At 55.3% G+C, this 24378-nt stretch overlaps 2 protein-coding genes across 4 annotated transcripts; one reads left to right on the top strand and one right to left on the bottom strand.

Annotated features, from left to right (window-relative positions):
- Positions 1 to 639: 639 nt before the first annotated feature.
- On the bottom strand, positions 640 to 13545 carry RNF207 (ring finger protein 207). 3 transcript variants are annotated; one of them, XM_011284475.4, is made up of 17 exons: positions 12397 to 13502; positions 11643 to 11775; positions 10473 to 10617; positions 10293 to 10374; positions 10139 to 10214; positions 9939 to 10064; positions 9486 to 9532; positions 9160 to 9232; positions 9007 to 9075; positions 8479 to 8547; positions 8296 to 8393; positions 7456 to 7642; positions 7130 to 7315; positions 6819 to 6870; positions 6375 to 6492; positions 1765 to 1845; positions 640 to 941 (listed from the first exon to the last, which is right to left on the bottom strand). In XM_011284475.4, exons 1-17 carry the CDS (start codon positions 12585 to 12587, stop codon positions 845 to 847), a joined length of 1830 nt encoding a protein of 609 aa, XP_011282777.3. In that variant the 5' UTR covers positions 12588 to 13502; the 3' UTR covers positions 640 to 844. The 3 variants fall into 3 exon arrangements, 1 of the variants encoding a protein (XP_011282777.3); XR_006583870.1 differs by lacking the exon at positions 640 to 941 and having other exon boundaries at positions 6812 to 6870; positions 12397 to 13545; XR_002744286.2 differs by lacking the exons at positions 640 to 941; positions 6819 to 6870 and having other exon boundaries at positions 12397 to 13544.
- Positions 13546 to 16550: 3005 nt separating this feature from the next.
- RPL22 (ribosomal protein L22) lies at positions 16551 to 24331 on the top strand. Its single transcript, XM_011284453.4, has 4 exons — positions 16551 to 16688; positions 18498 to 18602; positions 21056 to 21180; positions 24130 to 24331. Exons 1-4 carry the CDS (start codon positions 16677 to 16679, stop codon positions 24272 to 24274), a joined length of 387 nt encoding a protein of 128 aa, XP_011282755.1. The 5' UTR covers positions 16551 to 16676; the 3' UTR covers positions 24275 to 24331.
- The last annotated feature ends 47 nt before the right edge of the window (positions 24332 to 24378 follow it).

The raw sequence follows: 24378 nt of genomic DNA, 5'->3' as shown, positions 1-24378 counted from the left end.
ATGTGACTGTGTGGACATTTAAACTCCAAAACTTAAAATTTTAGGTCATCTGGGTTAATTTTCCTCTTTAAAGCGTTTATGAAATTACGCTTGATAGAAAGGACACCATGTAGGAGTGGGAATTTCTGGAGAAAGGATTCTGAGTCGTCCTTTAGTAATACCAGTAGAAGGTGAACACGAGAGTGACCGTTGTCTGGAGAAGCAGCAGAAAGTTGTGGGGAAGTTATACTGACCCTCTCCTGCAGCCCGTGCCACCGGCCACCTCTCCTTTGCCCTGGCAGCTCAGTCCTTCCTTGACAAGAGAAAACGGGAGTGACAGTTTTCCCTTTTGCTGAGTCAGTGCTGAGATTACCAGCTGGAACTTCCCAGCGGGGCCGTGGCTCAGGACACCCTGAATTCTTGGGAGGCAGGCACGGCAGGGCTGTCTGAGCACGGCCCCTGACGGGGGCAGGGCCTGGCGCTCCCGCGAAGGAGGTGCCAGGCCAGCGAGGGGCTCGCACGGCACGTTCACGTGTTCACTCTTTCCAGGCGGACTGGGGCGTCGCCCCCAGTCCCCATGAGGAGGACTGAGACTTCATGCAGTGCAAACACAGGGAAGAGTGAAACTTAAGCCAAAGAATCTGAGATTAGGACCGGTCGGAGTGTCTGGGTTTCTCCGCTGATTGGTGATTACCCCTTATGACATACCTGGTGGGAATAACCTTTCTTAAATATCCCAGTCTTGACCTGCGTGCTGTGAAATGCCCACCCCTCCGGACCAGTCCCGTTTGCTCAGTCGGGCGCTCTCTCTGTGTTGGGCCCTCGCCCCCGTTTTTCGGTTTGGGTCTGTGAGGGTCTTTGTTTTTCAGTGGAGGCTCTTCTTTGAGGCTGTTTGGAGTCCGGCTGTTCCTCTGGGTTCTGACGTCTTCTCTCTCTTCTCTGCGACACTCACCGGGTCATTCCTAAAGGGACACTTGGCATGAGTGCTGCCTGGCACCCCCCATTTCACTGTGTGCCAGCACCAGCATGGCTCCTGGGATGGGAAGCCTTTCTGGACGACACCAGTGGGTGAACCAGAACCTTCTCTCCTAAAGGATTCTCCTCTCGTCTCTAATGGTTTTTAGTTGCCAAAACAGCAGCAGCTCAGGCTATGTCTGTGGCTTGCGACAACAGCTTTGAATGGACAGTCCTCTGACGCATCTGAGCCGAGCGTGGTGCCCAGGAGGGTGAGACTAGTTTCTGCTCTGTCACCAGCCACTGTAGACCGTGGCAGGTGCTCTGTGCCCTCCAAGCTCTCTCAGCTCTGGTCTCCTGCAGCCCTGGTCTCTGCCCCGTGCGCAGCAGGCTTAACTGAGAGCAAAGTACTACAAGATCAGCCCGTGACAGTGACGGATCTGTTACCACACATTCTTCTCTTTCTCTGGCAAGGATTTTGGCAAACCCCGTGGTTCCAGTGACTAGTGATGCTCCCACTTGGAGGAGAGAACCCTCAGTTACTTTTCCTCATTCAAGTGAATCTGACTCACTTGGTGTAAATGCCTATGAGCCAGCAGCCCTCGGTGGCATGAGTGGTGCAGGCAGCAGCCGTGGCCATCTGCAATTCTGGAGTGCGGGTCACGTCTCCTCTGTGAAGCCGCCATCCGGGTTCAGAACCCCTCTGACCCGTGTTTTACAAACAGACCCAGCCAAGGCTCTAGAGCTGGTCAGCGGCAAGCCTGGACCAAATGGGAAAGAAAACCCGGGACCTGTCTCTGCGATCGAATCGGCTGGAAAGACTCGCCTTACCTGGCCTGGGTCTCAGCACTGACGTCCTCCTCGTGTGTGTTCTGTAGGTGGTCCAGCTGTTCCCCCGCGGGCACCTGAAGCCTGTGTGGGAGAGACCGTTCCCGGGAGGCTCGAAGGCAGCAGAGCCAGTCACTGTCCTTCAGCCCCCTCTTCGGACAAGACCAAGCTGAATGAGGCACTCGGGCCTGCCTAGGGCTTGGGTCTCAGCTGTTTACTGAGGGCCAGAGCTGCTCCCGGGGACAGCAGCTGCGCTGTGGTTGGGAAGAAGGCACCGCGGGGCCAGGTGGTGGGGAATGGCAGGAACGGACACCTGCGTGTCCCAGGATCCCTGGGACAATCTGGGAAGGGGGATCCGGTCTGGCTTCTCTGGGGAACCGAAAGGCCATTATGACTGGGGTGTGGCCAGGGGCTGCCGTGGTCAGAGGTGGACAGGGAGGGTCCCGAAAGGGCTGTTGGGCCCCGGAGTGATGGGAACTCTAGGCTCTAAGAAGGCCACTGGCTGTGGAACACCCTAGAAGGGCCAGAGAGGGTCAGTGATGGTGGCGTGGCCTGGGGCTGCCGTGGGGACAGTGGGCAGAGACAGTTACGTCAGCAGGATTCAGGGTATGTAGGAAATGGGGCGAAGGAAGGAAAGGAATCAGAAGGCCCCCTGGCCTTCTCACTTGGGCACCTGGGGGATGTGATGCCACTCCTGAGGGGTACAAACAGTGGCACATTTGGGGGAGGAAATGGGGTTCTGCCATTGTGCGATCTGAGGCCCCCGTGACCTGTCCAAGTGGGGACATACCCCGCCCCAGGAGGAGGCAGCTGGAGAGGGGTCTGGAGCCCAGGGGGGCCCATACTGGGGAGGGCTCGGGGGTGGTCAGTGGCACATTGGAGTTTTAAAGTGGGGGGGCCAGATGGAGCCCCTTAAGCATAGGGTGTGGGATGGGGAGAGGCTCGAGGACTGAGCCCTGCGGAAAGCTGACACTTGGGCACTGAGCAGAGGTGGCAGAGCGGCCGGTCTGTAAAGGGACAGCCCGAAGGGCAGGAGGCAAACAGGTGTGGCTGCCTCAGAAGCAAGACAGGAGCCTGGTGAAGACAGCGGCCTGCTCTTGAGCGCCGGGAGAGGCCAAGGGCTGCAGCCAGAGGCCGCGGAGGACAACAGGCCACAGGAGCGGGCTCAGTGGGGACAGGGGTGGCGGGGGCGGGTTGCGGGCACTGGGAGAGGAGGAAGCAGAGGCAGCAACGCCGGATGCTGGAAAACGGTGCCACGAAGAAGGACAGAGGCAGCCAGCCTCCCCCGCCCCCCCCAAGCCTCCAGGAGCTGGGCTCCAGCCTGAGCTCCTCCTTTCCCTTTGCCAAAACCCACCGCTGGCGCCACGTCCCCAGAGACAGGCGGGCAGGAGCACGTCCTTGAAGCTAGTTCCTCGCCGAAGCAGCACACAGAAGGAAACGTGCAACGTGCAAACGTGCAACGTGCAAACTCTAAGAACGAGGCTCGGGACAGGCACGTGGCCTGCACAAGGGGGGCAGTGGCACCCGGAACGTCTCCTCCTTCCAGAGCCCCCCACCCCCACCCGGGGATGACCACCATCCCGACTGCTAATGCCAGAGGTGGTTCTGTCTGGTTTTGACGTTTCATAAACGTCTCATAAACGGAATCACGCCGTCTGCGGAGCAAGCGACTCGGAATGGCAGCTTCGGAGCCGACGCGGCAACTGGTCCCGGGTAGACAGGGATTTCAGCGCAATTGTGCAGAGGCCAGGCTGCGTTTCACCTCTCCGTGCCCATGTCAGAATAGTCACCGGAGAGGTGGCTTGGCAGTTCTGGAGGAACACGGTCACCGCACACTAGTTTTCCTTCTTCCTCAAACTCACGAAATCTCCAGGAAAGGGGCCAAAACAACAGGGGAAGGAGCCTCTCCAGGTTGAGGAGAGAAAAGGGTAACACCACAGTTTTGGAAGCTGGAGGGTCAGTGGTAACCTCAGCAGCCGGGAGAAACCCGAGCTCGGAACGGACATGGGACACGCCCGGCCCTACTGCCTTCACACCACGGAATCGCCTCTACCAGGGAGGACGGGACAGAAATAAGGAGGGGGCCGCCTCAAGCTCCCCACGGCTGAGCGGTCTCCCCTCCCCCACCCCAGCCCCCTGAAGGGTTGGTCTCTGCGAAAGTACCAGGTTACAACACGGGTGGGAAACGAAAACCAGGGCTGCCTGCAAAGGCTCCACACAGCGGCCGCCAGGAGGGAGACTGGGGAACGACAGGAAAAAAGCACTGCCCACCCTGGTCCCCCCACCCCCCTGCGGTGAAGTGCCACCCATGTGCTCTGAGTTTCTGGCCTGCCCCCTCTGCCCCCCACCCCTAATATGAGCACACGATCAAGGATGGCCTGAGAAAAGTCCTTAAAATGGAAGACAGAGAGAGGGGCGCCTGGGTGACTCGGTTAAGCGTCTGAGGTCATGATCTCACGGCTTGTGAGTTCGAGCCCCGAGTCGGGCTGTGTGCTCAGAGCCTAGAGCCTGCTTTGGATTCTGTGTCCCTCTCTCACTCTGCCCCTCCCCCACTCACTCTCTGTCTCTCTCTCTCTCTCTCTCAAGAATAAACATTAAAAAAAAAATAATAAAATAATCCAAAAATAATAAAAATAAAATAAAACGGAAGACAGAAACCTAAACAAGAACTTGGAGGAAAGAGACTTAAGGGAGAAAGAAACAACAAACACCTGTCAGCCTTGGAGGGGTAAGAGACTGTCCATAAAACAACAGAATGCTGTGTGTTGGGGGGGGGGGGGAGGGGAAGACCATGGTACAAAACAAGGGCTCTTGGAAATGGAAAACAAATTTTACACATTTTTATTTATTTTTGAGAGACAGAGCACGAGCAGGGGAGGGGCAGAGAGAGAAGGAGACACAGAATCCAAAGCAGCCTCCAGGCTCTAAACTGTCAGCACAGAGCCCGATGTGGGGCTCAAACCCACAGGCCGTGAAATTGCGACCTGAGCTGAAGTCAGACGCTTAACCGACTGAGCCACCCAAGCACCCCAAAACAATGAAATTTTAAAAAGAACTCTTGGGAATTTTCTTCAAAAATGAACTCAACAGAAGGGTGGGAAGAAAAGAAATCTCTCAGAAAGTGCAGCAGAAAGACAAACAAGAAAGTACCGAGGAGGTACATCAGCCCAGGAAAGCCAGTAATAGGGATTCCAGGAAGAGAAGAAGTGAAGAAATCAACTAATTCAAGAAGACATGTCAAAACTGAAGGACATGGGGGCACCCGGGTGGCTTGGTTGGTTAGGTTGGCCATGATCTCACAGTTCCTGAATTCAAACGCCACATTGGGCTCTGCACAAGGAGCTGAGCGTCATTGGGATTCTCTCTCCGTCTCTGCCCCTCCCCGGCTTGCTCTCTCTCTCTCTCTCTCTCTCTCTCAAAATGAACAAAACAAAACAAAACACCTGAAGCACATGAACTTACAGACTGAAAGGTCCTTCCTAATGGATGGAAATAGACCCTCACCAGTGTGAAGTTTCAGAATGCTGGGACCAGAGAAAATTCCAGAAGCTTCGAAAGAGAATAAGTAGATCTCATCACAAAGATAGGAGTCAGAATGCCTTCGAACTTCTCAAAGACAATCTCGGAAGCAAGGAAATACAGTGATGCCTTCAAAGGACCATCATTTCCAGTCTAGAATTTCATGACTTATTTGTTTGTTTGAGAGAGGGAGACGGCAAGCACGGGCAGGGAAGAGGGGCAGAGGGAGAGAGAGAGAGAGAGAGAGAGAGAGAGAGAGAGAGAGAGAGAGAGAGAGAGAGGAAGAGAGAGAAGAGAGAAGAGAACCTCCAGCAGCCTCCACACTCAGCCAGGAGCTTGGTGAGGGGCTCAGTCCCACAACCCTGGAATCATGACGTGAGCCAAAATTGAGTCAGATGCTCAACCAACTGAGCACCGCAGGCACCCCTCCAGGCTAGAATTCGATACCCAGCAAAACCATCAGTCAAGTGCAAAGGCAGAATATAGACATTTCAGACTTGTGCTGTCCAAAATATGTACCTCCTGCGCACCCTTTTCCAAAGAGTCACGGAAGGGTGCAGGGGCAAGGCAACGGGAGTCCCCCAGAGGGTGGTGGAGAAAGACTTCAGGCTGACCTTGGTCAGACCTACAGGGCCACCAGCCCACCCTGGAACCAGGTGATGCAAGAGACAAGCACATTGAGAACCTGCCACCAACATCCCTCTGCCACTGTAACACCTTTTGATGCCCAAGTATGGTGCTGAGAGCCTAGACTTGGCTTAACCGTGTAGTGAGGCAGTTCTGCCCTCTCCTCCGTGTCCTGCTGCCTGGATCTGTTGAGGGCCCTCATTTCACTCTAAGAAGTGTCTTCTGCTTTGGCCTATTCCTGAGGGCTAGAGGTGGGCAATGTTGTGCCTCGAAGCAGAAACTCCGAGCAGCCAACTCATTCTGTGTCTTTGAGAGATGTCCAGCACCTGGTCTGCCCAGATGCCCTGAGTAAACCCTCGTGACCTGGCCCACTGACTTCCTAAAAGGAGCTCTTCTGCACGTATGGCACCTTGTCCACACACATTCAGAAGTGTCTTGGCTCCCCTGTGAACAACCCCTGCTCTCACCTGGGCTCCAGTCGCTCCTTCACCTTGGCAATGGAGCGGACGTAGGGCGTGATCTGCTTGGTGATGCTGGTCAGGTAGGCATTCTCCTGCTTCAGCTGGAGAAGGTCACGGAGCTGGGCTGTGGGGGCCAATGCCAGAGCGTTGGGTCTTGTTGGCTTCAGGTTCTTCTTGTCAGGCTCACACCTTCTACGTATCTACCCCAACTACGTCATCGATTGCCTCTTTAATTAAAGAGCATCGTGAGACTTGTGGAGGTATTCTGTGTACTGAATCCTGACCTCACATGCATCATTTTGGGGCATTAGCAATCGTGAGGGAAAGTCAAGGGCTAAGGGGAGGAGCCTGGGAGTCTGTATCTGGTTAGTGGGTAACTGACTTCCTGCCCCTGCTAACACGTGGGTTAGCTCCAGGATGGGGGTGCACCCAGCAGCAGTTGCCTGGGACCTTCGTAGATCTGCTGCTCGTTAGCTACCCGCTGGTAGGATTCCTCCCAAATCTGAAAGAGAAAGGGAGTTGGACGTTGCATATGGTCATCAGCTGGAATTTCCACTGGTGGCATTTCTGTCCTCTAGCTACTCAGGTCCACAGGGCACCCCCAGCTAGGTCACGGGGTTCCAGGCAGCAAAGAGCCTCATTCCAGAGCCTGCCACACGAGGGCCTCATGATGGACCAGGCCAAGCTCCTCCTCCTCTCTCCTTCCCCTGTATGCCCGACAGGTGGGGCTGCAAGGGGCTCGGCGCCCGGGGAGGGTCTACCTCCTGGAAGACCGCTCTCATCCCCTCCAGGGAGGCGTACTCCAAGGCGATCTGCGCGTCCACCTGTGCGGACTTGTGCAGGATGTCTCCCATGATCTCCGCCTTGATGAGCGAGTGGTGTTTGGTGAGGTCCCGGTGCAGTTCCTGTACCTGGTCCTTCAAGTTCTGCATCTCTGCCTGCAGGCGCTGTGCACAGACACCTAGTGAGCGTGCCTCAGCAGAGGCGCAGCCTCCAGGCCAGGTGGTCAGGACTGGATTTGGCCACTGCACTTTGGGCAGGCAGGGGTGGGGACATTCCCAGCCTGCAGGTCCCTGGCTCCACTCACCCGGTAGGAGTCCTCATAGTGGCGGCAGTGCTCCACAAAGGGTGTATCCTCACCCTCGGCCAGCAGCACCTTGGTGCTGATGGACCGGTGCAGCGTGGGCTTTTGGATTAGTGACCCCAGCATCTTTCCCGCTGGGGAAGGGCAGCTGGGCCCCATCAGCACGTTGGGGCCTGAGCTCGCTGCTAGCCTGAGGGGGAGAGAGCCAGTGTGGATGCAGATGTGGGGGGTTGGGAGGGTCTCCCCTTCTCCAGGCTCTCAGCCTCTCCCCGGGACTGCACACCAGAACCACTTAGGAACTTTGAAAAAGTCTGCGCAAGGCGCACCCAAGACCGAGGACATCAGCATGGTGTTTTAAAAAATCCAGGGTAATGTCAATGTACAGGAAAAGGTCCATCCAGATGTGTCAGGGCTGGTGCATAATAAACTTTGTTCACTCACCCGCGGGACTCTGGGCATTTCACCTGACGCCCAGTCTCCCCTGACCGGGTTCCCGGGGTCCCTGGCACATACATCCAGCTCAGGCATTTCTCCTAAGTCCTCCTGGGTGTCTGGCTCTCCAGACTAAGGCCGGGAAGTCATGCCTTACCCCAAGCTGCCCCTCCCCTTCAGTCCCTAGGCGCCGGGGGCCGAGTGGCGGAGGAAATGAGCGGCAATTGGGGACAGTCCCGGGTCCTCTCTGTCCTTCCCTAACCAGGCTCTGCTCTGCCAGGTCTGCCCGGGGCTTCCGGTCCCTCCGTCTGGGGAGGGCGGCAGGCAGCCTGTCCCTACCGCGACCCGGTACCTCGTGTCGCCCCCACACCCCGCCCCGGCGGCAGGGAGGGCGCGCCCCCAGCTGCTCACGTGTTGGGGGCGGCCCCGACCCCCGGCGCCCGGCGCGGCCCCAGCAGCAGCAGCGGCTCCAGGCAGCGCGCGAACTCGGCGCGGTAGTCGCTGGCGATCTGGGCGGCGGGACCGGCTGGTGAGGCGGCTTCCTCGCCCCCTCCGGCCCCGCCCCGGCCCCCCCAAGCCCGCGCCGCCCCGCACCTTGCTATTCTGCGCTGGCCGGAGGCGCTGCGGCCGCGTGACGATGCCCTGCAGCCTCTCCAACAGCTCCTGCAGCGGGAGGAGGGCGCTCAGGCCCCCGGGAGCGGGGGAGGGGGGCTGGCGGGGCAGGACAGTGAGGCCCCGCGCCGCGAGGGCAAGGCTGACTTTGGCACTCACCCGGTACGTGTTGGGAGTCCCTTCCCTGGGACTGTCCCAGAACCCCCACGCCACCCCAGCCCCCAAATCCACAGGCAAGTTGGGGGGAGCCGGACTTCAGTAGACACCCCACACTGTGGGCGGAGTGGAGGCTCCCGCTCCCCTCCAGGCTTCGCCGTCCTTTTAAAAGGGACTCAGCTGGCCCCTGAATGGTTTGCAGATGATGGTGCAGAGGAGGAGGAGGTCAGCCGCAGAGAGCCCTGGTCCAGACCCCGGGTGGCAGGCTGCCAGGCCCCGAGGTGGGAGTCTTGGGTGTGCAGGGTGGGCTTCTGATGGGGAGAGGGAGACCCCTCAGGAGCCAGGGGGACTCACATAGCCCAGGTCCAGGAACTCAGCCTTATTGGCCAGGCTGAGGAAGGATGAACAGTTGACCAGGTGAACCTGCGGGAGGGACACTGCTCTGTAAATGGCGGGGTGGGGGTGGGGGGGGTGAGTGCCCAGCCCTGTACCCCCAGCTCCCCTTACCTGCAGGGTGGGCAAGAGAGTGGCCAGGTGGGAGAGCTGCTCCTTGAAGGCCTTGTCCTTCTCTTCGTATTGGCTGGGGGAGGGGCAGGCAGCCTCAACTCCTAGGGGAGTGCCACCCACCCCCACCTGGGGGGGGGGGGCTCAGAACGGGGAGGTTCTATCTCCCCACCAGCTCTGTGCATCCTTCCCCGGCGCCCTGAGCCACCCGGCTCTCCTCACCCAGATGTCTTGCTCCCCAGGGTGGGGCAGGGTCTGCCTAGGTCCAGGCAGGGAGATAGGTGTATGGAGGCCAAGGGACAGGGAGTGGAGACCCCGCCACCACTCACCTCTGCACCGCCTGCAGCAAGAGCGCTTTCCTCTCCGCCAGTTTGTCCTGGGAGGGATGGCCTGCTTCTGACTGGGCACGGTCATCCCACCACCTCCCGGCCCAGCACTCCCCCACGCCTGGGGCTCAGCCACACACCTGGTTCCGCTGCTGTCCCTCCAACCTCCTGGCTCTTCCTGCCTGCCCCCTACTGCCTGGGAGTCCTGGTGCCCTCACCTTAAATGTCAGCAGCTCCCCGGGGTTGGTGGGGGCGGGGAGTGTTCCCTCACCACCCCGCACCTCTGGCACCAGCCTGGGGCTGGAACTCTCCTGGCCACGTGATTAAGTAACTCCATGCGCGGCTGCCCTGCTACACCGAAACTCCACGCGGGCGGGAGGTGGGGTGTTGTGGGTACCGGGTCGTGGCTGATGAGGATGCTCAGCCTGTGGCTGTCGGGTCCCCACTACCCCTCACCTGCATGCTGCCGAAGAGGGCATGAATGGCGGCCTCCTCCTCCGCCGCGCTGCGCCGCACCTCCTCCACCATCGCCTGCAGCTGCGCGATGGCCTCCCGTGTGGCCGTCTGCAGGGCCTTCACGGCCTGGGAACAGGGCGGCCTCAGCCCGGCAGGCGCGCACCTCCCCTGCCCCGGCGCGCTGGGCACCCCGCGCTCACCAGCACCGCCTGCTCCAGCCGCTCGCAGCCCTGCACGTAGGCTGACTCGAGGTCCACGCAGTGCGCCCGGCTCTCCCTGCGGGGACCCCGCGCGTCAGCCCCGCTCCCGGCTGCCCTCCGGCACCCCCTTGCCTCCCGCTCCCCCCCTACCCACCCCTGCATGTCCCGGAAGCAGCGGATGCACAGCAGCGACTTCTTGTCGGTGGAGAACATGATGTAGGGCTCGGCGTGCAGCGCTGCGGCGGGGGCGGCGGGGGCGGCGGGAACGGAGGTGAGGGCTCCGGGCAGGCCCGCCCGGCCCGGCCCCGGCCCCCACCCGACACGCCGCACTCACTGCACTTCTGGAGCACGTCGCGGCTGCGCTGGCCCAGGGCCACGATGTCGTGGCGCGCGAACATGCGTGCCCGGTGCGTCTCATCGCGGCAGCGTGCGCACAGCGGCTGCCCACACGTGTTGCAGAAGTACGTGGTCTCTGCGTCCTAAGGACAGAGGACCCAGCGCAGCCTCAGCCTGCCCACGGGCCGAGAAGCCTGAGTCCCTGGGCACTCACGTGTCAGAGAGTGCCTCAGTCTGAGCCTGGGGCAGGCACGCGGCTAAATGCAGCCCTTCCAGGTAATCATGACGCTTGAATATACCCAGTTTACAGATGAGGGGTGGGGGGAGCAGAAACATTTTACCTACAACAAAATTTCGTGTTTGAAGGCTTCTCAAGCCCTCCTTGGCACCCTCAACAGTGGCCAAGTAACGGTGCCCACCCTAGCCATCTGTGTCACAACTTGGCTGGGAGAGGGAAGGAGGGCCCATTGGTTCCCTTCCCTACGCAACACCTAGGGCCGAGAGGCCAGGTCTCCCACTGCCGCTGTGGCTTTGACCCCAACAATGGCTGTGTAAGCACAGACCCAACTCCTTACTTTGGCATTCAAGGCCATTTCCTTCCATGCTGTCCCTACCTCCAACCCCTAACCTCCTGAACTGTCGGCTCTCACTTGCCCAGCACATCCCGAGCTTTTGGCCCCACAGGGCTGTCCTCCTGGGGCTTGGAATACCTTATCCAACCTTCACAGGCCAGAGTCCCTCGTGCTATTCACGTTCACAGCCCAGCCTGAAGCCTGGCCTCTGCTCCTCTTTCTTAGACTGGGGGAGGGGGGCAGGAACACCCCTCTCCAACAGCACATTGTCCTCACTTCCCCTTGGGTACAGGTAGCTTGGTCAGCTCCCCAGGTAGGAGCCCTCAAGGGCCATCCCAACTCCACCCCAAGTTTGGGGACTGGTAAGCCCTCCCCCAATGGAATGATGTTAACCTCTGCCACTATCTGGCTAGTGCCTCAGGTCACTTGTCCTGGACCTCAGTCTTCCCCCCTGTAAAACGGGGCCCACATTTGGGATCCAGGGTGACTTAGGTTTTGGAAAATCCATGGAGGGAATAATCCTCTAAGGACATGTGGGGCACTCCCCCTCCCCACCCCCAGGCACTCCCCCTCCCCCCCCCCCCAGGCCTCCCTGCCTGCTTGCCGCACTCCAGGTCACAGTTGGCACACTGCACCACCTCCATGCCATCCCCTGAGCTGTCCACCAGGAACTGCAGCAGCCGATCCACAGGAGGGAGCCCGCTGGGGCCCTTCACCACCGTCTGGTGTCTGTGGAGAAGCTGCAGCCAAGATCCAGATGCCCCTTCCCCATGGCTCCTTATCTCCTTTCCCACCCCCCACATTTCAGGCTGGAACTAAAAATAGGAGCTGGCGTCTGCTATAAATATCTCACCCAGTGCTCATTCTGACCCTGTCCCCCACTCTGCCCCATCCTGGGCGAATCCTGGGGGCCCATGGGGTTGGTGACCTGGGGTTTCAGAGGTGGACACCTCCCCTCTACCCTTTCTCATCGCATTGCACAAACTTAGGGCTAGCCCTTGTAACTTGAGCCAACATAACCTGCTTCTGTTGATCTAATACTCAAGGGATCCCCCAAGTGAATTACTGTCAGTGTTAGATTGCTGTGCTGAGATCCTGCACAGCCTTCCTCTTGCCTCCTGGCTTTCTAGGGGAGGGCTTCTGCCAGTTACTCCGGGCCTCGGTTAACCTGCTCTGTACAATGGGCGGGAGCCCGCATTCTGGGGCTGAGAGGTGCGGGCTGGGGGCAGCCTCTCCCAGCGGCCTCTGCCGGGAGTCAGAGCCCTGCCCTCCCTGCACCTAGCCCCGCATCTAGACGGGGCCAGTCTCCCGGGGGGGTGGGGGCCGACCACTGGGCTTTGGGGCACTCACTGGCACAGCGGGCAGGCGAGGCGGCCGTCGGTGGCGCGGCCCCGCAGGCAGCCGGCACAAAAGTCGTGGAAGCAGTCCAGCAGGCACGGGCGCTCGAACTGTGCGTGGCACAGCGGGCACACCAGCGGGTGGCCGCTCGCGGCGTCCGGGGCCCCCAGGCCCTCCAGGGGCACGAAGATGGCTCCCGACATCTTCTGGAAAAGCTCAGGAAGGTGGCGGCGCGTGCACGGTGCGGGGAGCCGGCCGCGGAGCCCGCGCGTCCCCTCTGCCCGCGCGCGGCTCCCTCCCGTCTACCCCGCCCCGCCCCGCCCCGACGGGGCGTCCAGCGGTCGTGGGGCGGGGACCACCTAGGCCCGGGCTGGGGTCTGGAGCGCCCGGGGCGGGGAGAACCGGCAGCAGGCGTGCGGAGGGGTCGCGCCCTGGGCGCGCTCCCCGCCTCTCCCGCACCCCTTTGGTGGCCCCGGAAGGTCAGGCCGCAGGACCGAGCAATGCGTCCTACCCAACGTCTACCCTCCCCTGCCTCCACGTCGCCCACCTCGCCTCACTCCCACCCCAGGAATTCCCCTCCCGGTGTCCTCTGGGTGACCTGCAGGCGACACCCCTTCCGCGCTGGACCGCAGCACTGCTCGGGCACGATGCTCCCGTGCACCCTTCCCAGGCCGGCCGCTGCGCCGCGACGAGGGCTCCCGCCACGGCCACGGTCACTCCGCGTCTCGCCCCGAGGGCAGAGGCGGGAACGCGGGGGCTGGAAAGGACCGCGCGGCGCGAGGGCCCGAGGCTCTGACTGGCTCCCGCCCGGTACCCGAGCCCGGAGCCCGGAACCGCAGGAGCGCCGCGCAGGGCTAGGCCGGAGGACCCCGACTGTGGGCTCCGCAGGGGTGCCGAGGCGCTCTGGCTAGGCCGGCTCTCTCCCGGACGACGGGGGCTGGGACACGAGTGGGTGTGCGGGTCCCCAGTTCCTCCACGGCCAATTGGGGGCGCCAGAGAGCAGCGGCCGCCCCTCCGCAGACAGAGCGTGGGAGGGCCTGGAATCCCAGGCTCGCCTCTGGCTGGTTGGAGTCTCTCGGCCAAGAGACTGACCTCTCAGAGCCTCTCTGCTTGGGTGAAACAGGGGCTGCCCCTCGGTGATGCGCGAGAGTTTAATGAACTGAAATGAGCCTACTAGGCTTCTAAGTAATGAAGGCCTCAAACCCCATCACCAGCCGAGTTCCTCAAAGAAGGGGTGGGTTGGGGAGGGAGAGGAGTTTCTGAGCCTTTCCGGCAGAGCTCCCTCTGCTGTTCATGGCCAGGCCGGTCCTTGCTTATCCCAGTGTTATTTTCTCCAGAGTGCCTGCCATGCTTGGGTCATTTTCTACCTTCTCTGCACATGTTATCCTGAGCTCTGGGAAGGCAGCCTCTGTCTCTGCCCCTCCTGAAATCAGAGTCAAGCCCAGAGACTGACCCACAGAAGGTGCTGGATAAAATCTTATCAGTTAGGATGTAATATTTTAAAGCTAGAAGATAATATTTAAAGCTGGGTTTTGAAGGATGAATAGGAGTTTGACAATGGGAGAAAGGAAGAGAATTCTAGGTATAAACTACCTGTTCTCTCTCTCTCTCTCTCTCTCTCTCTCTTTTAAGTTATTTATCTGTTTATTTATTTAGAGACAGAGAGAGCTTGAGCAGGAGATGGGCAGAGAGAGAAAGGGAGAATTCCAAGCAGGCTCTGGGCACAGTCATCCAAGAAACCAAGAGATCATGACCAAAATCAAGAATCGGACACTCAGCTGACTGAGTCACACAGGTGCCCCTAAACGACCTGTTCTACCCCTCTCTACCCCTGGTTCCATTTGTGCTCTAAGCCACAAGAACTGTAATAACAATAGCTAATGTTGTGGACAAGGTACTATTCAAAGTTCTTTTACTTGTATGAACTCATCCAGACAACAGCCTTAGAAGGTGGAAAACGTTACCCTAGTAAGTGATAGAACTGATATACAGAACTACAGGATACTTCATAAGCGAATTATGCAGGAGTTTCCTTCTGGAGGGGCTGTAGGAAATGGAAGCCCCTTCCTGATACTTGGGCTTATTTCATCCATTGATTCGTGTCTTCATCTGTTAGTAAGCAGCTGCCATAGGTCATACACATGGGAGGGACCACAGTAGCCACGGTTAGCCAAGTATAAACATGGACAAGTACAATAATGACAGACAATAATGACAGTGCTAAGTGCTCCAAAGAAAATTATCAGGATGATGTGAAGGAGGGCAGCTGGGAGGGGTGGAGCTGAGGGTACACTAGGTAATCCTGGGCAGAGACAGGCACTGAGCCCGAGACCTTGCAGGATGAGAAGCGATCAGACACAAGAAAAGCCAGAAAGAGTTCAAAGTGGAGGGAGCAGCGAGTATAAGGTCTCAGAAGTTGGAATAAATGTCAAGCAAAGAAAAGTAGACCAATGTGTGTGGAGACTCAGGAACTCAGGGGTGAGGTGGGGCTGAGGACGGAGGTGGGTGTAAGGGTTACGGGTTTGGGGGGGAGGGGGAGGGGGAGGAGGAGTGGGGTCATGGGGGTGAGGGTGGTCCACTCCACACTCTAGACTAGAGATATCAAGGAGGTCACTGGTTGTGAGTCAGGAGTCCAGGGAGGGGTGGAAGCTGCACACAGAGACTTGGGGAGTTGTATTCAAAGGCATGATCTTGGGTCACACCAAAGGTCAAGTGCAGATAAAGATGAAGGGAGCTCTGTGTCCCGCAGCCCTTCAATCCAGGGAAGAGGAGGGAGCAGTAAGGAGATGGAGAAGGAGTGGCCAGTGAAGTGGGAGGAGAACCAGGAGACCCTAAGTCCTGCCCACCCCCCAAGAAACGTCGGCAAGGAGGAGGGAGTGACCCACAGTGTCAGATGCTGCTAAGGAATCAAGAAGAGGAGGACAGAAACCTGACCCCAGTCCCTAGCAGGGGGACATCACCAGTGACCTTGATGAGAGCTGTCCTGATAGCTGGGGGCCAAAAGCCTGACCAGAGTGGGTTTAACGGACAATGGGAGGACAGTCCACAGAGAGGCAACTCTTCCAAGAAAATTGGTGTGAAGAGATTGTCTTTCTCTGTCTCCCTCTCTCTCTCTGCCCTTCCCCCACTTGCACATTCTCTCTCAAAAGGAAATGAACATTAAAAAAAAAAAAAAAAAAAAAAGAATAAAAGGGTGGGTTTGGTACGTGCTTAACTGGCACAACGGGCCTGAGTTTAAACCTAGACCAGTCACCAGGCAGTGCACTGGGTTTCCTCCAGCCCTTGTAAGCCAGGATGGGATTTCTGCCAGGGGAGGCCACTGCAGCCAGGTGGAAGGGAGAGGAGGGTGTGTGCAGCTGGGTGATTACAACGAAGGACCCTAGGATGTAACTGGTGAGGACAAGAGGGGGGTGAGGGTGGGTGGAAAGCAGTCCTGTCAATGGATCTTAGTTCGGGGGTTGCAGATCCCTGCTACTCAGCTTGGGGTGCATAGACCACCACCGGCAGCAGCATCTTCTGGGAGTTTGTGGGAAATGCACAATCTCAAACCAGTGAGACCCACTGAATTGGAATCTGCATTTTGAGGAGATCCCCAGGTGATTCCTGTCTACGTGCCAGTTTGAGAAGTGTTGGCACAAGAATTTTTGGAACTGGGAAACTAGAAGGCACGCGCTGGAAAGCTAGGTGGTGACGATCGGAGGGTGGGCGGCTTGTATTTGAGATGGCGAAGGGGTCAAACTGGAGAGTGTACCTGACTGCAGCACGGAGGGCTAGCCCTGGGAGACACAGCCCCTGGGCACCAGCTTCAAGGCTGGGCACTTCAAATAGGAAGAAGCCAAAGTGCTCTTGGGCATTAGGACCCCAGGACCAGAAAGGCCTCAACTCCCCAAGTTGGTGGGTTCTACTCCCATACCACTAGCTGGTGATTTATGGGTTAGTGAATTTCCTTATTTCTTTTCTCTTTACAAAACTTTCAAAAGTAGAGCGAACCCTCGATTTCTCTTTGGGCTCATCCAGTCTAGCTCCCCCCTCCGATCATTTGCAGTGGGACAGGCCACAGGGCCTCCTTCCTCAGCACGCCCCCCCCCTCCCCGCCCAAGGCCTGCGATAGGACGGGCTTTGCATTCAGGGAAAAGCAATCGCTCCCCGATCGTACAAAACAGGGCGAAATCGTGGCGGCCGAGGGGCGTGGCCGAGCGATTGGTACGGCCTGAGTCCTGCGTGCTCTGCGCGCTGCGAGCTCTTTGCGTCTGCGTAGAGCGCCCACCTCCCTTTCTGCCTCCGCTGCCGCCATGGCGCCCGTGGTTAGTATGGCTCCGCGCGAGGCCTCAGCTCTGGGGCAAGCACGTGGGCTTCGCTGGCCCGGCTCTTGCCCGGCTCGCGCGGGACGGAGCTCTGCAGAGCCCGGCCGAGGCTGGGCTGGCAGGCCGGCGGGAGCGGGCCAGGGCCGCCCCGGGCCCAGCACGTTGTGGGCGGAGGAGGCCGCGGCCTGGGGCGCGAGAGGAGCCCCGGAGTTTGCGGAGCCCGCGGCTCGGGCTCGGGCCCCTGTCTGCGGCCAGCCGGGAGCTGGGGCGCCCAGGCTACAGCCTGGGCCGGCCAGGGCCCTGGGAAGCCCGGCTGGCGTGAGGCAGCCAGGGTCTGGGCCTGGTTACCTGGGCGGAGGGCGGGGAAGAGGAAGGGGACCTGCCACTCTCGGGAGTCGCATATCCGGGTAACCTACACCCGGGACTTGGAGACGAGTGGGAATGTCCACGGAAGGTGTCTGGCCGGCTTGCTTTCAGAGAGGGGCCTGGGTTTGAGGACCCTCGTAGTGTTCATGGAGGAAGCAGTTCCTCAGGGCGCACCTGTAGAGACTTTTTTCGGTCGAGGGCAGGGCCCACCTCCATTCAGCCCCGGCCGGGCTGGGACCGGCCGTGTGGCGCCCTCGTGTCACTCGGCCTGCAGCTCGCCCTCCTCACATGTTAGCTCGAGCAAGTCGTTTTCCTGCCTCCATTTTGTTGGGACCCCGTTAACATTTTCGGCTTACCTACTCTTTTCTGCCGGGGCAGGCTTTTAATACCTCTCTGCATTTGTATGCCTTTGATTTAAAACCTTGATGGGAGGTGTGGATCCCATTGTGGGCAGGTCTTTTACTTGCTGATTGTGTATGTCCGGGGCTAGATGTTAAAGCATCCCTTTAGGTTACCAGGAAGAGATGTCTTAAAGAGAAATCCGTGATTTTTGGAGTAGCTAAAATGTTGGACAAGTTGAGCCAGTCAAATGGTAGATGAAATTTTTTTAAACGTGAAGGGGGACCAGGTGTGTTCTTGGAAAAGTCTTTTTAGAGTCTGTAAAACTTTTAGAGTGGAACTGCAAGTAGTTAGGTAAGGTCGTACAGGTGCTTTTCTTAGTGATGTTGGAGTTTGCAGAGGGAGAAGACTGAGCTTTGTGAGAGTAAAGGGACTGGATCCTTGCAGGATGTGCTCAGACTGATGATTTAAATCAAAACCTAGAAATCGACAGTAGTGTTGTAATTAGAACGAAAGTTTGAGTCTTTTTCTTGTCCCTGCTGGGGTGGATGCGCTGCTGGGACGTGCAGTTCCCACTGTGGTTTTCAAGAAGGTAGGTGAGCAGTTAAACGGATCAGGACCCTAATCTGGAGAGTTAGGACAAGTACTCATTTCGGATTCAATTTGTCTTAGATATGCAAGGCATACTTTGTATGCTTGCCCTAGTCCTGGAATAAAGTATGCACTGTTTCTTGAAACTGTACTTCTAAAGTTTTATGGTAAATAAAAGAAAATGTTCCTTTTATTGTGGTTCATAAGGTAACAGACTTTTCATGCCCAGAGAGACGGGGGGAGGCTGGAAAGGGCAAGTAAGTCAGAGTGCTAGAATTTCCCCCTCAAAAGGGCATGACTCCCGGCCCCTAAAGAGCAGCCTTCTGGGTATCACCCCTCAGGGCAGGTCTCTTGCGACCCCGCAAGCAAGCGAGCACAGCTTCGCGGATTTTGGATTTGTGTGGGCTTTTCCATCTCAGGCATTTTCGGTTCGGTTATGTTTTTGGTGGTTGGTGGTTGGGGGGAGGGGCATACCGGTTGTGCCTTCATCTGTGTGTCGTTTGCGCACCTTAGAAAAAGCTTGTGGCGAAGGGGGGCAAAAAAAAGAAGCAAGTTCTGAAGTTTACTCTGGACTGCACCCACCCTGTAGAAGACGGAATCATGGATGCTGCCAATTTCGTAAGTGACACCCTTGCTGCCACTCAGGACAGGGAGGGACCTTCTGAGATGTTGCCGAGAAAACCTGCTGGAGCACGTTTCTGTTCTCCTGCTCGTGGGCATCTCTGGTTCTGGCTCCACACAGCCCGGAAGTTGGTCTAGTTACTTGTATTTAAGTCTCGCTTTCTTTGGTGTGTATCGGTGGTGAGGAGTAAACATCAATGCTAGGGAACTGCCTCAGTTTCTTTTGCCTCTTTCCTTTTGTTTCCAAAGTGGTTTTATTTACTTCCGAGTTCTCAGGAAACGGCCAACTCCACTGGATCCGGTACCCGCTTGGCACCTTGGTGTGTTGAAGCATAAGCACTGGGCGCTGATCCGCACAGAGTAAGGGGCTGTCTCCACCCGGCCTGACTGCTGGGCTATGGGTATTGGACAGATGGCAGCTTCTTTGGGCTTTCTTTTTTATCAGATATCAGGGCTTCAGTATTTACATTAAAATATCCTGTTTGCTGATTTGTAATTGGAGCTTGTTTTTTCTCCATATCCCGCTTTGTATTGATATTTTACCCCACATATTTGGCCCTAGAAAAATTAACCTCATTGCCATATTTTGACTGTGCAACTTGGCAGTTTACTCTTTACCTGTTCAGTAGCCGTGTCTGGGGAATTCAGACTTATTTATTTATTTATCTGTCTATCTATCTATCTATCTATCTGGGGAATTCAGACTTATTTATTTATCTATCTATCTATCTATTTATTTATTTATTTAGAATGTTTACTTATTTTTGAGAGAGAGAGAAAACGTACCTGCGAGCAGGGGAGGGGCAGAGAGGGTGTGCGTGTGGGGGGGAGACAGGATCCACAGCAGGTTCTACGCTGTCAGCACAGAGCCCGACTCGGGGCTCCAACTCACAACCTGAGAGATCATGACCTGAGCCAAAGTCAGACGCTTAAGCCACTGAGCCACCCGGGCGTCCCAGAATTCAGACTTCTTGTGCAGAGGCTCTTAAATTCCCATTTGCTCTTCTCTTTGCCAAAAGATAATGTTACAAGAATAATTATCAGGTGAAAAAATCTAGAGGTTCAGCCTATGGCCACTAACAACAGTGAATGCCCGTAACTTCTTGCGTGTCCCTGCCTTATGTGATGTGATGCCTTTTGTGTCTCTGTTGCTGCGGGAAGTCCCTTAATTGGCTCCTCAGTCTCTGTGTAACACTTTTCTCTTCTCTGTGGCCACCTTTCCCTCCTAACCTTTGTGGCCTCTTCCAGCTTGTGTCTGTGTTGGCCCTTCCCTGGCATCGCTTCCCTCTCCCTGCCTTTACACTCACTTGTGTGTAATTGTTTTTCCTTCTAGAACCTTCTTAGGATAAAAAAACAAACTTGAGTCTAAGATGCAGAAATCAAGATTTCTGACTTAGTCACTCTATTCTGTCCTCAGTTAATGTACAGTGTATTGGAGTATGTATGTATGTATTTTAAAATTTATTTTTGAGAGAGTGCATGTGTGCATGCTGGGCAGAGACAGGAGGAGACAATCCCAAGCAGGCTCCACGCCATCAGAGCAGTGCCCGATGTGGGTCTCTAACCCATGAAACATGAGATCATGACCCAAACTGACATCAAGGGTCAGACACTCAACTGACTGAGCTGTCCAGGCACCCCCCCCACCTTGGAGTTTTTAAATAGAGGATTGTAGGGATTTGGGGCTGGAGGGATTTCATATCATTTGTAACAGCAAGAGAACCAGAGTTGTCCCTTTTTTTTTTTTTTAAAGAGGTAGGCTCTAAGCCCAATGTGGGTCTTGACCCCACAACCAAGAGTTGCACACTCCACTGACTGAGCCAGCCAGGCACCCCCGGAGTCCTCCTTTTTGACCAAGACCCCTGAATTCACCCCATGGAGGTGGGTCCCAGGCTTCCAAGGGGTTTTGCCAAGAGTGCCATTTCTGGGCTCCTGGGCTGTTGCCCTTCTGCTGTGCCATGCAAACGGCCCCTGAGCTGATGTAGAGTTGTTTTGGTCTGTGTTATGTTTTGCTCCTACTGCTAGGTTGAAGACTGACTTATTTCCTCTCATGGTACTGAGAGCGGTGTTTTATACTCCTTAGATTCAGAATTGTCTGTACTTTGTAACAGTTTGGCCCTAGGTTTCCTGTCTATTCTTTACTTTTGATTCATCAGTCAAGCCTTTTGTGTAGAGGCACATTTGTTTGACCTTGTGTGGAAGCAGTCACGTGTGTTCATGCGGGGATGTTTTCATGTTCCACGTGTAAATAAAGTTGAGTAGTGCTGTCTTCTAATTTCCATTCTTAGATTTCAGACCTCATATTAATAGCTAAATACGTGCTGTAATTTTTTTTTTTTTTTTTTGAAGACTGAACATAGGAGAAACAAGTCTTCATTCAGTATTAAGAGCATAAAACAAGTGGGCAAAGCTGTCGCTTCACTTATTGATCGATCTGACGATTTCCACAGGAGCAGTTTCTTCAAGAGAGGATTAAAGTGAATGGAAAAGCCGGGAATCTCGGTGGAGGGGTTGTAACCATCGAACGGAGCAAGAGCAAGATTACGGTCACTTCTGAGGTGCCTTTTTCCAAAAGGTATGGGACAGAAAAGTGCTACCTGCCAGCCTCCCATCTCTGAGTCCCGCCCCCACACCCCCCCTCCCCCCCCATTTGTTTTTTGCTTGCATCCCTTAATTCCTGGAACAGGATCCAGTGCAAGGAGGCACTGAATGAATGTTCCTGTGGGGGTTGAAAGCATTCGATTTTTGGTAGTTTTAAAAATTTTGTTTTTCACGGGCTCACGTATTTCAAGCAATAAAGATGCTCAGACTTGCTTAGACAGTACTGAGAATGAGAATATTGCCTCCTTTCCCTGTAGATCAGTGGAGAGCTTTCGTTTTTATTTTATTGAGGTATAGTTGACACGCAGTGTTGTACTGGGCTCAGGTGCACAGCACAGCGATAGGACAGTTCTCTACCTTCTTCGGTGTTCACGATCAGTGTGCTTCCATTTTTAATTCTACTTTTAGTTCCCTGTAAGTGCCAGTATCGTTGGCTGAGGACTCCGAGATCTCAGTTTAGACTGAAGCCATTGTGGGCCCATTTTTCTAAGTCGGAGACCCCAGTTCGCTTGTCCTGCAGTATTGTATGGTGGTTGTAAGGAATTGAACCGGTTTATACCTAGCTCCTAGCCCAGAGCCTGCCATGTTCTTAGGAGCTTTCAGTCAGACTGAATCAAGTAATGGGAAATTTGAAGGTGTGTTAGGACAAATTTGGTATAATTCAGCTTTTGCTTTTAGCTTTAATTATTATCAGTCAAGAGGTGACTTCCTACTGTGCCTGGTTCAGTTATTTGTGCAGAAGGAGTTTTTTTTTTTTTTTTTTTTTTTTTTAATGTTTATTTATTTTTGAGAAAGAGCACAAGCAGGGGAAGAGCAGAGAGACAGGGAGACACAGAATCGGAAGCAGGCTCCAGGCTCTGAGCTGTCAGCACAGAGCCTGATGTGGGGCTCGAACTCACAAACCGTGAGACTAGGACCCGAGCCAAAGTTGGACGCTTAACCGACCGAGCCACCCGGGCACCCCCAGAAGGAGATTTGATAACACGAGAGATGGGTGCAACCATAGGGCCTCCAGGCCGTACAAAGCCTGCAACACACTGGGCTTTTGCAGAGCTCCTGGGGGTGATGCTGTGATCTGTGACCTGTCCCCAACGTTTACCAGGCTGGCTGTGAGAATGGCTCCTGACACCTTTTCCATTTGCACAGATTGTTCATCCCCAGTGCAGGAGGACAGGGGCCCTGTCTTCATCGCTTTCCTTTCTGGATGGTAATAGTTTTCTTGAAGTGTTCTAGGTATTCCTAATCTAGGACTTTTTCTTGTTTCCGCACTTCTGTAGCTTTTTACCTAGTTTTCCAACATCCTATTATAAGAAAAGGAAAAAGAAAATTTTTTTTTTTTTTAAATTTTTTTTTTCAATGTTTATTTATTTTTGGGACAGAGAGAGACAGAGCATGAACGGGGGAGGGGCAGAGAGAGAGGGAGACACAGAATCAGAAGCAGGCTCCAGGCTCTGAGCCATCAGCCCAGAGCCCGACGCGGGGCTCGAACTCAGGGACCGCGAGATCGTGACCTGGCTGAAGTCGGACGCTTAACCGACTGCGCCACCCAGGCGCCCCGGAAAAAGAAAAATGTTTAAAAAATTTTTATTTATATTGAGAGAGAGAGCGTGTGCACACATGCACGAGGGGGGGAGGGGCAGAAGGAGGAGAGTCCCAAGCGGGCTCTGCCTTCACAGTGGAGGTCATCACCTGAGCCGAAATCAAGAGTCGGACACTTACTAACTCAGCCACCCAGGCGGTTTAATTTAAAAATTATGAAAAATTTTAAGCCACCTGGACTTGCAAATTAAGCACCTCACCTGAATACAATATGGTAGAAACAGTAAATGGCAGAAAAGAATACTTTTTAGATGGAACGACCAAATTGATTTGTTTTTACGTAGGGGAAAGTGGATAGGATTGAACTGAGATCTTCACATCTTTGTGAAGATTGCTTTGTTGGCGTAAGTAACGCTGTTGAGCGGTACTCATTTCCTGGAGGTGGTGAGTTTGTTGGTTCGTTCCTATCTGGGTCCTTGCCGGTCTGCCTGTGTGTCTCACGTAGTCCTTGTGACAGCCTGAAGAGATGGTAAGTATCAGGAGTCTCATTTCATGGAGGGGGAGAGTGGGGCTTGGAAAGGTTAATTTGCCCAGCCGGGACTTAGTTTGGTGTTCTGTTCCCTCTTCTCCTTTTGGGTTTGGGAAGATGCCCGAGGGCCTCCTAAGTAAACAAGTGAGAGAAGAAACACGGTTGCAGGCTTTGGGTATTTGGGATGTTGAGCACAGAAGCCAGTTGCTGCCTTTATAAAAATAGCCAGTTTTTTTTTAAGCAGTTTGCTGTGGTGACTGCTTAGCTGTCCCCCAGGCCACGCCAGCAGTCAGGCTGACAGGTTGAAAGGACTGAGTGCCGTCACTTGCAGAGGCGGAGCAAGGGCAGTGGCAGGGTGGCGTCCTGTTTCCCAGGAGTTGGGTGGTGAGCATCTCCTGGCGGGAGTGAGTGTGTGTGACAAACAATCCCCGTCATCCGAACAACCTCAGAAGGAGGTTAGAATCCGTGAGGTGAGATGCTGGAAGTACTTGCAGCTCATTAGAAACCCAGTGATTTCTCCGTAAAAGGTACTAAGATCGGGTACTTAACTGTGTCATTACTACCATGGTATCTTTCTCCAGTGGTCACTAAGAACCACTTCATAGGCGTTTTGCTGTGTTTAACCGACAACTGTGACCTCTCCTTGTCTGTCCTCGTTTTTATTGCCAGTGTAGATGAAATGTGGCTGACGCTTGTTTTAGAACCTTGGCTGGGTATATCGGCCTTACCTTTGCCCTTTTTGGATGCTGGGAGAACACCCTGAATGGTGATGGTTTGAATGCACAGGTTTTATACAAGTGACTGTTGGAGATGCCGGAGCCCTGTGGTGAGTTCTCAAGTGTTCTCTCTCTGCAGGTATTTGAAATATCTCACCAAAAAATATTTGAAGAAGAATAATCTACGTGATTGGTTGCGCGTAGTTGCTAACAGCAAAGAGAGTTACGAATTGCGTTACTTCCAGATAAACCAAGATGAGGAAGAGGAGGAAGATGAGGATTAAAACTCCTTTATCTGAAATATTTTGTATAACTTCTTCAATAAAACTTGGGAACCAAAATGGTGGTTTTCCTTGTATCACTGCAGTGTGGATTGACCAGAAAATTG

The sequence above is a fragment of the Felis catus genome, chromosome C1, assembly GCF_018350175.1.
Source record: "Felis catus isolate Fca126 chromosome C1, F.catus_Fca126_mat1.0, whole genome shotgun sequence".
NCBI lineage: Eukaryota > Metazoa > Chordata > Mammalia > Carnivora > Felidae > Felis > Felis catus.
The sequence above is the reverse complement of the archived record's forward strand: the minus strand, read 5'-3'. Positions and strand labels throughout refer to the sequence as shown.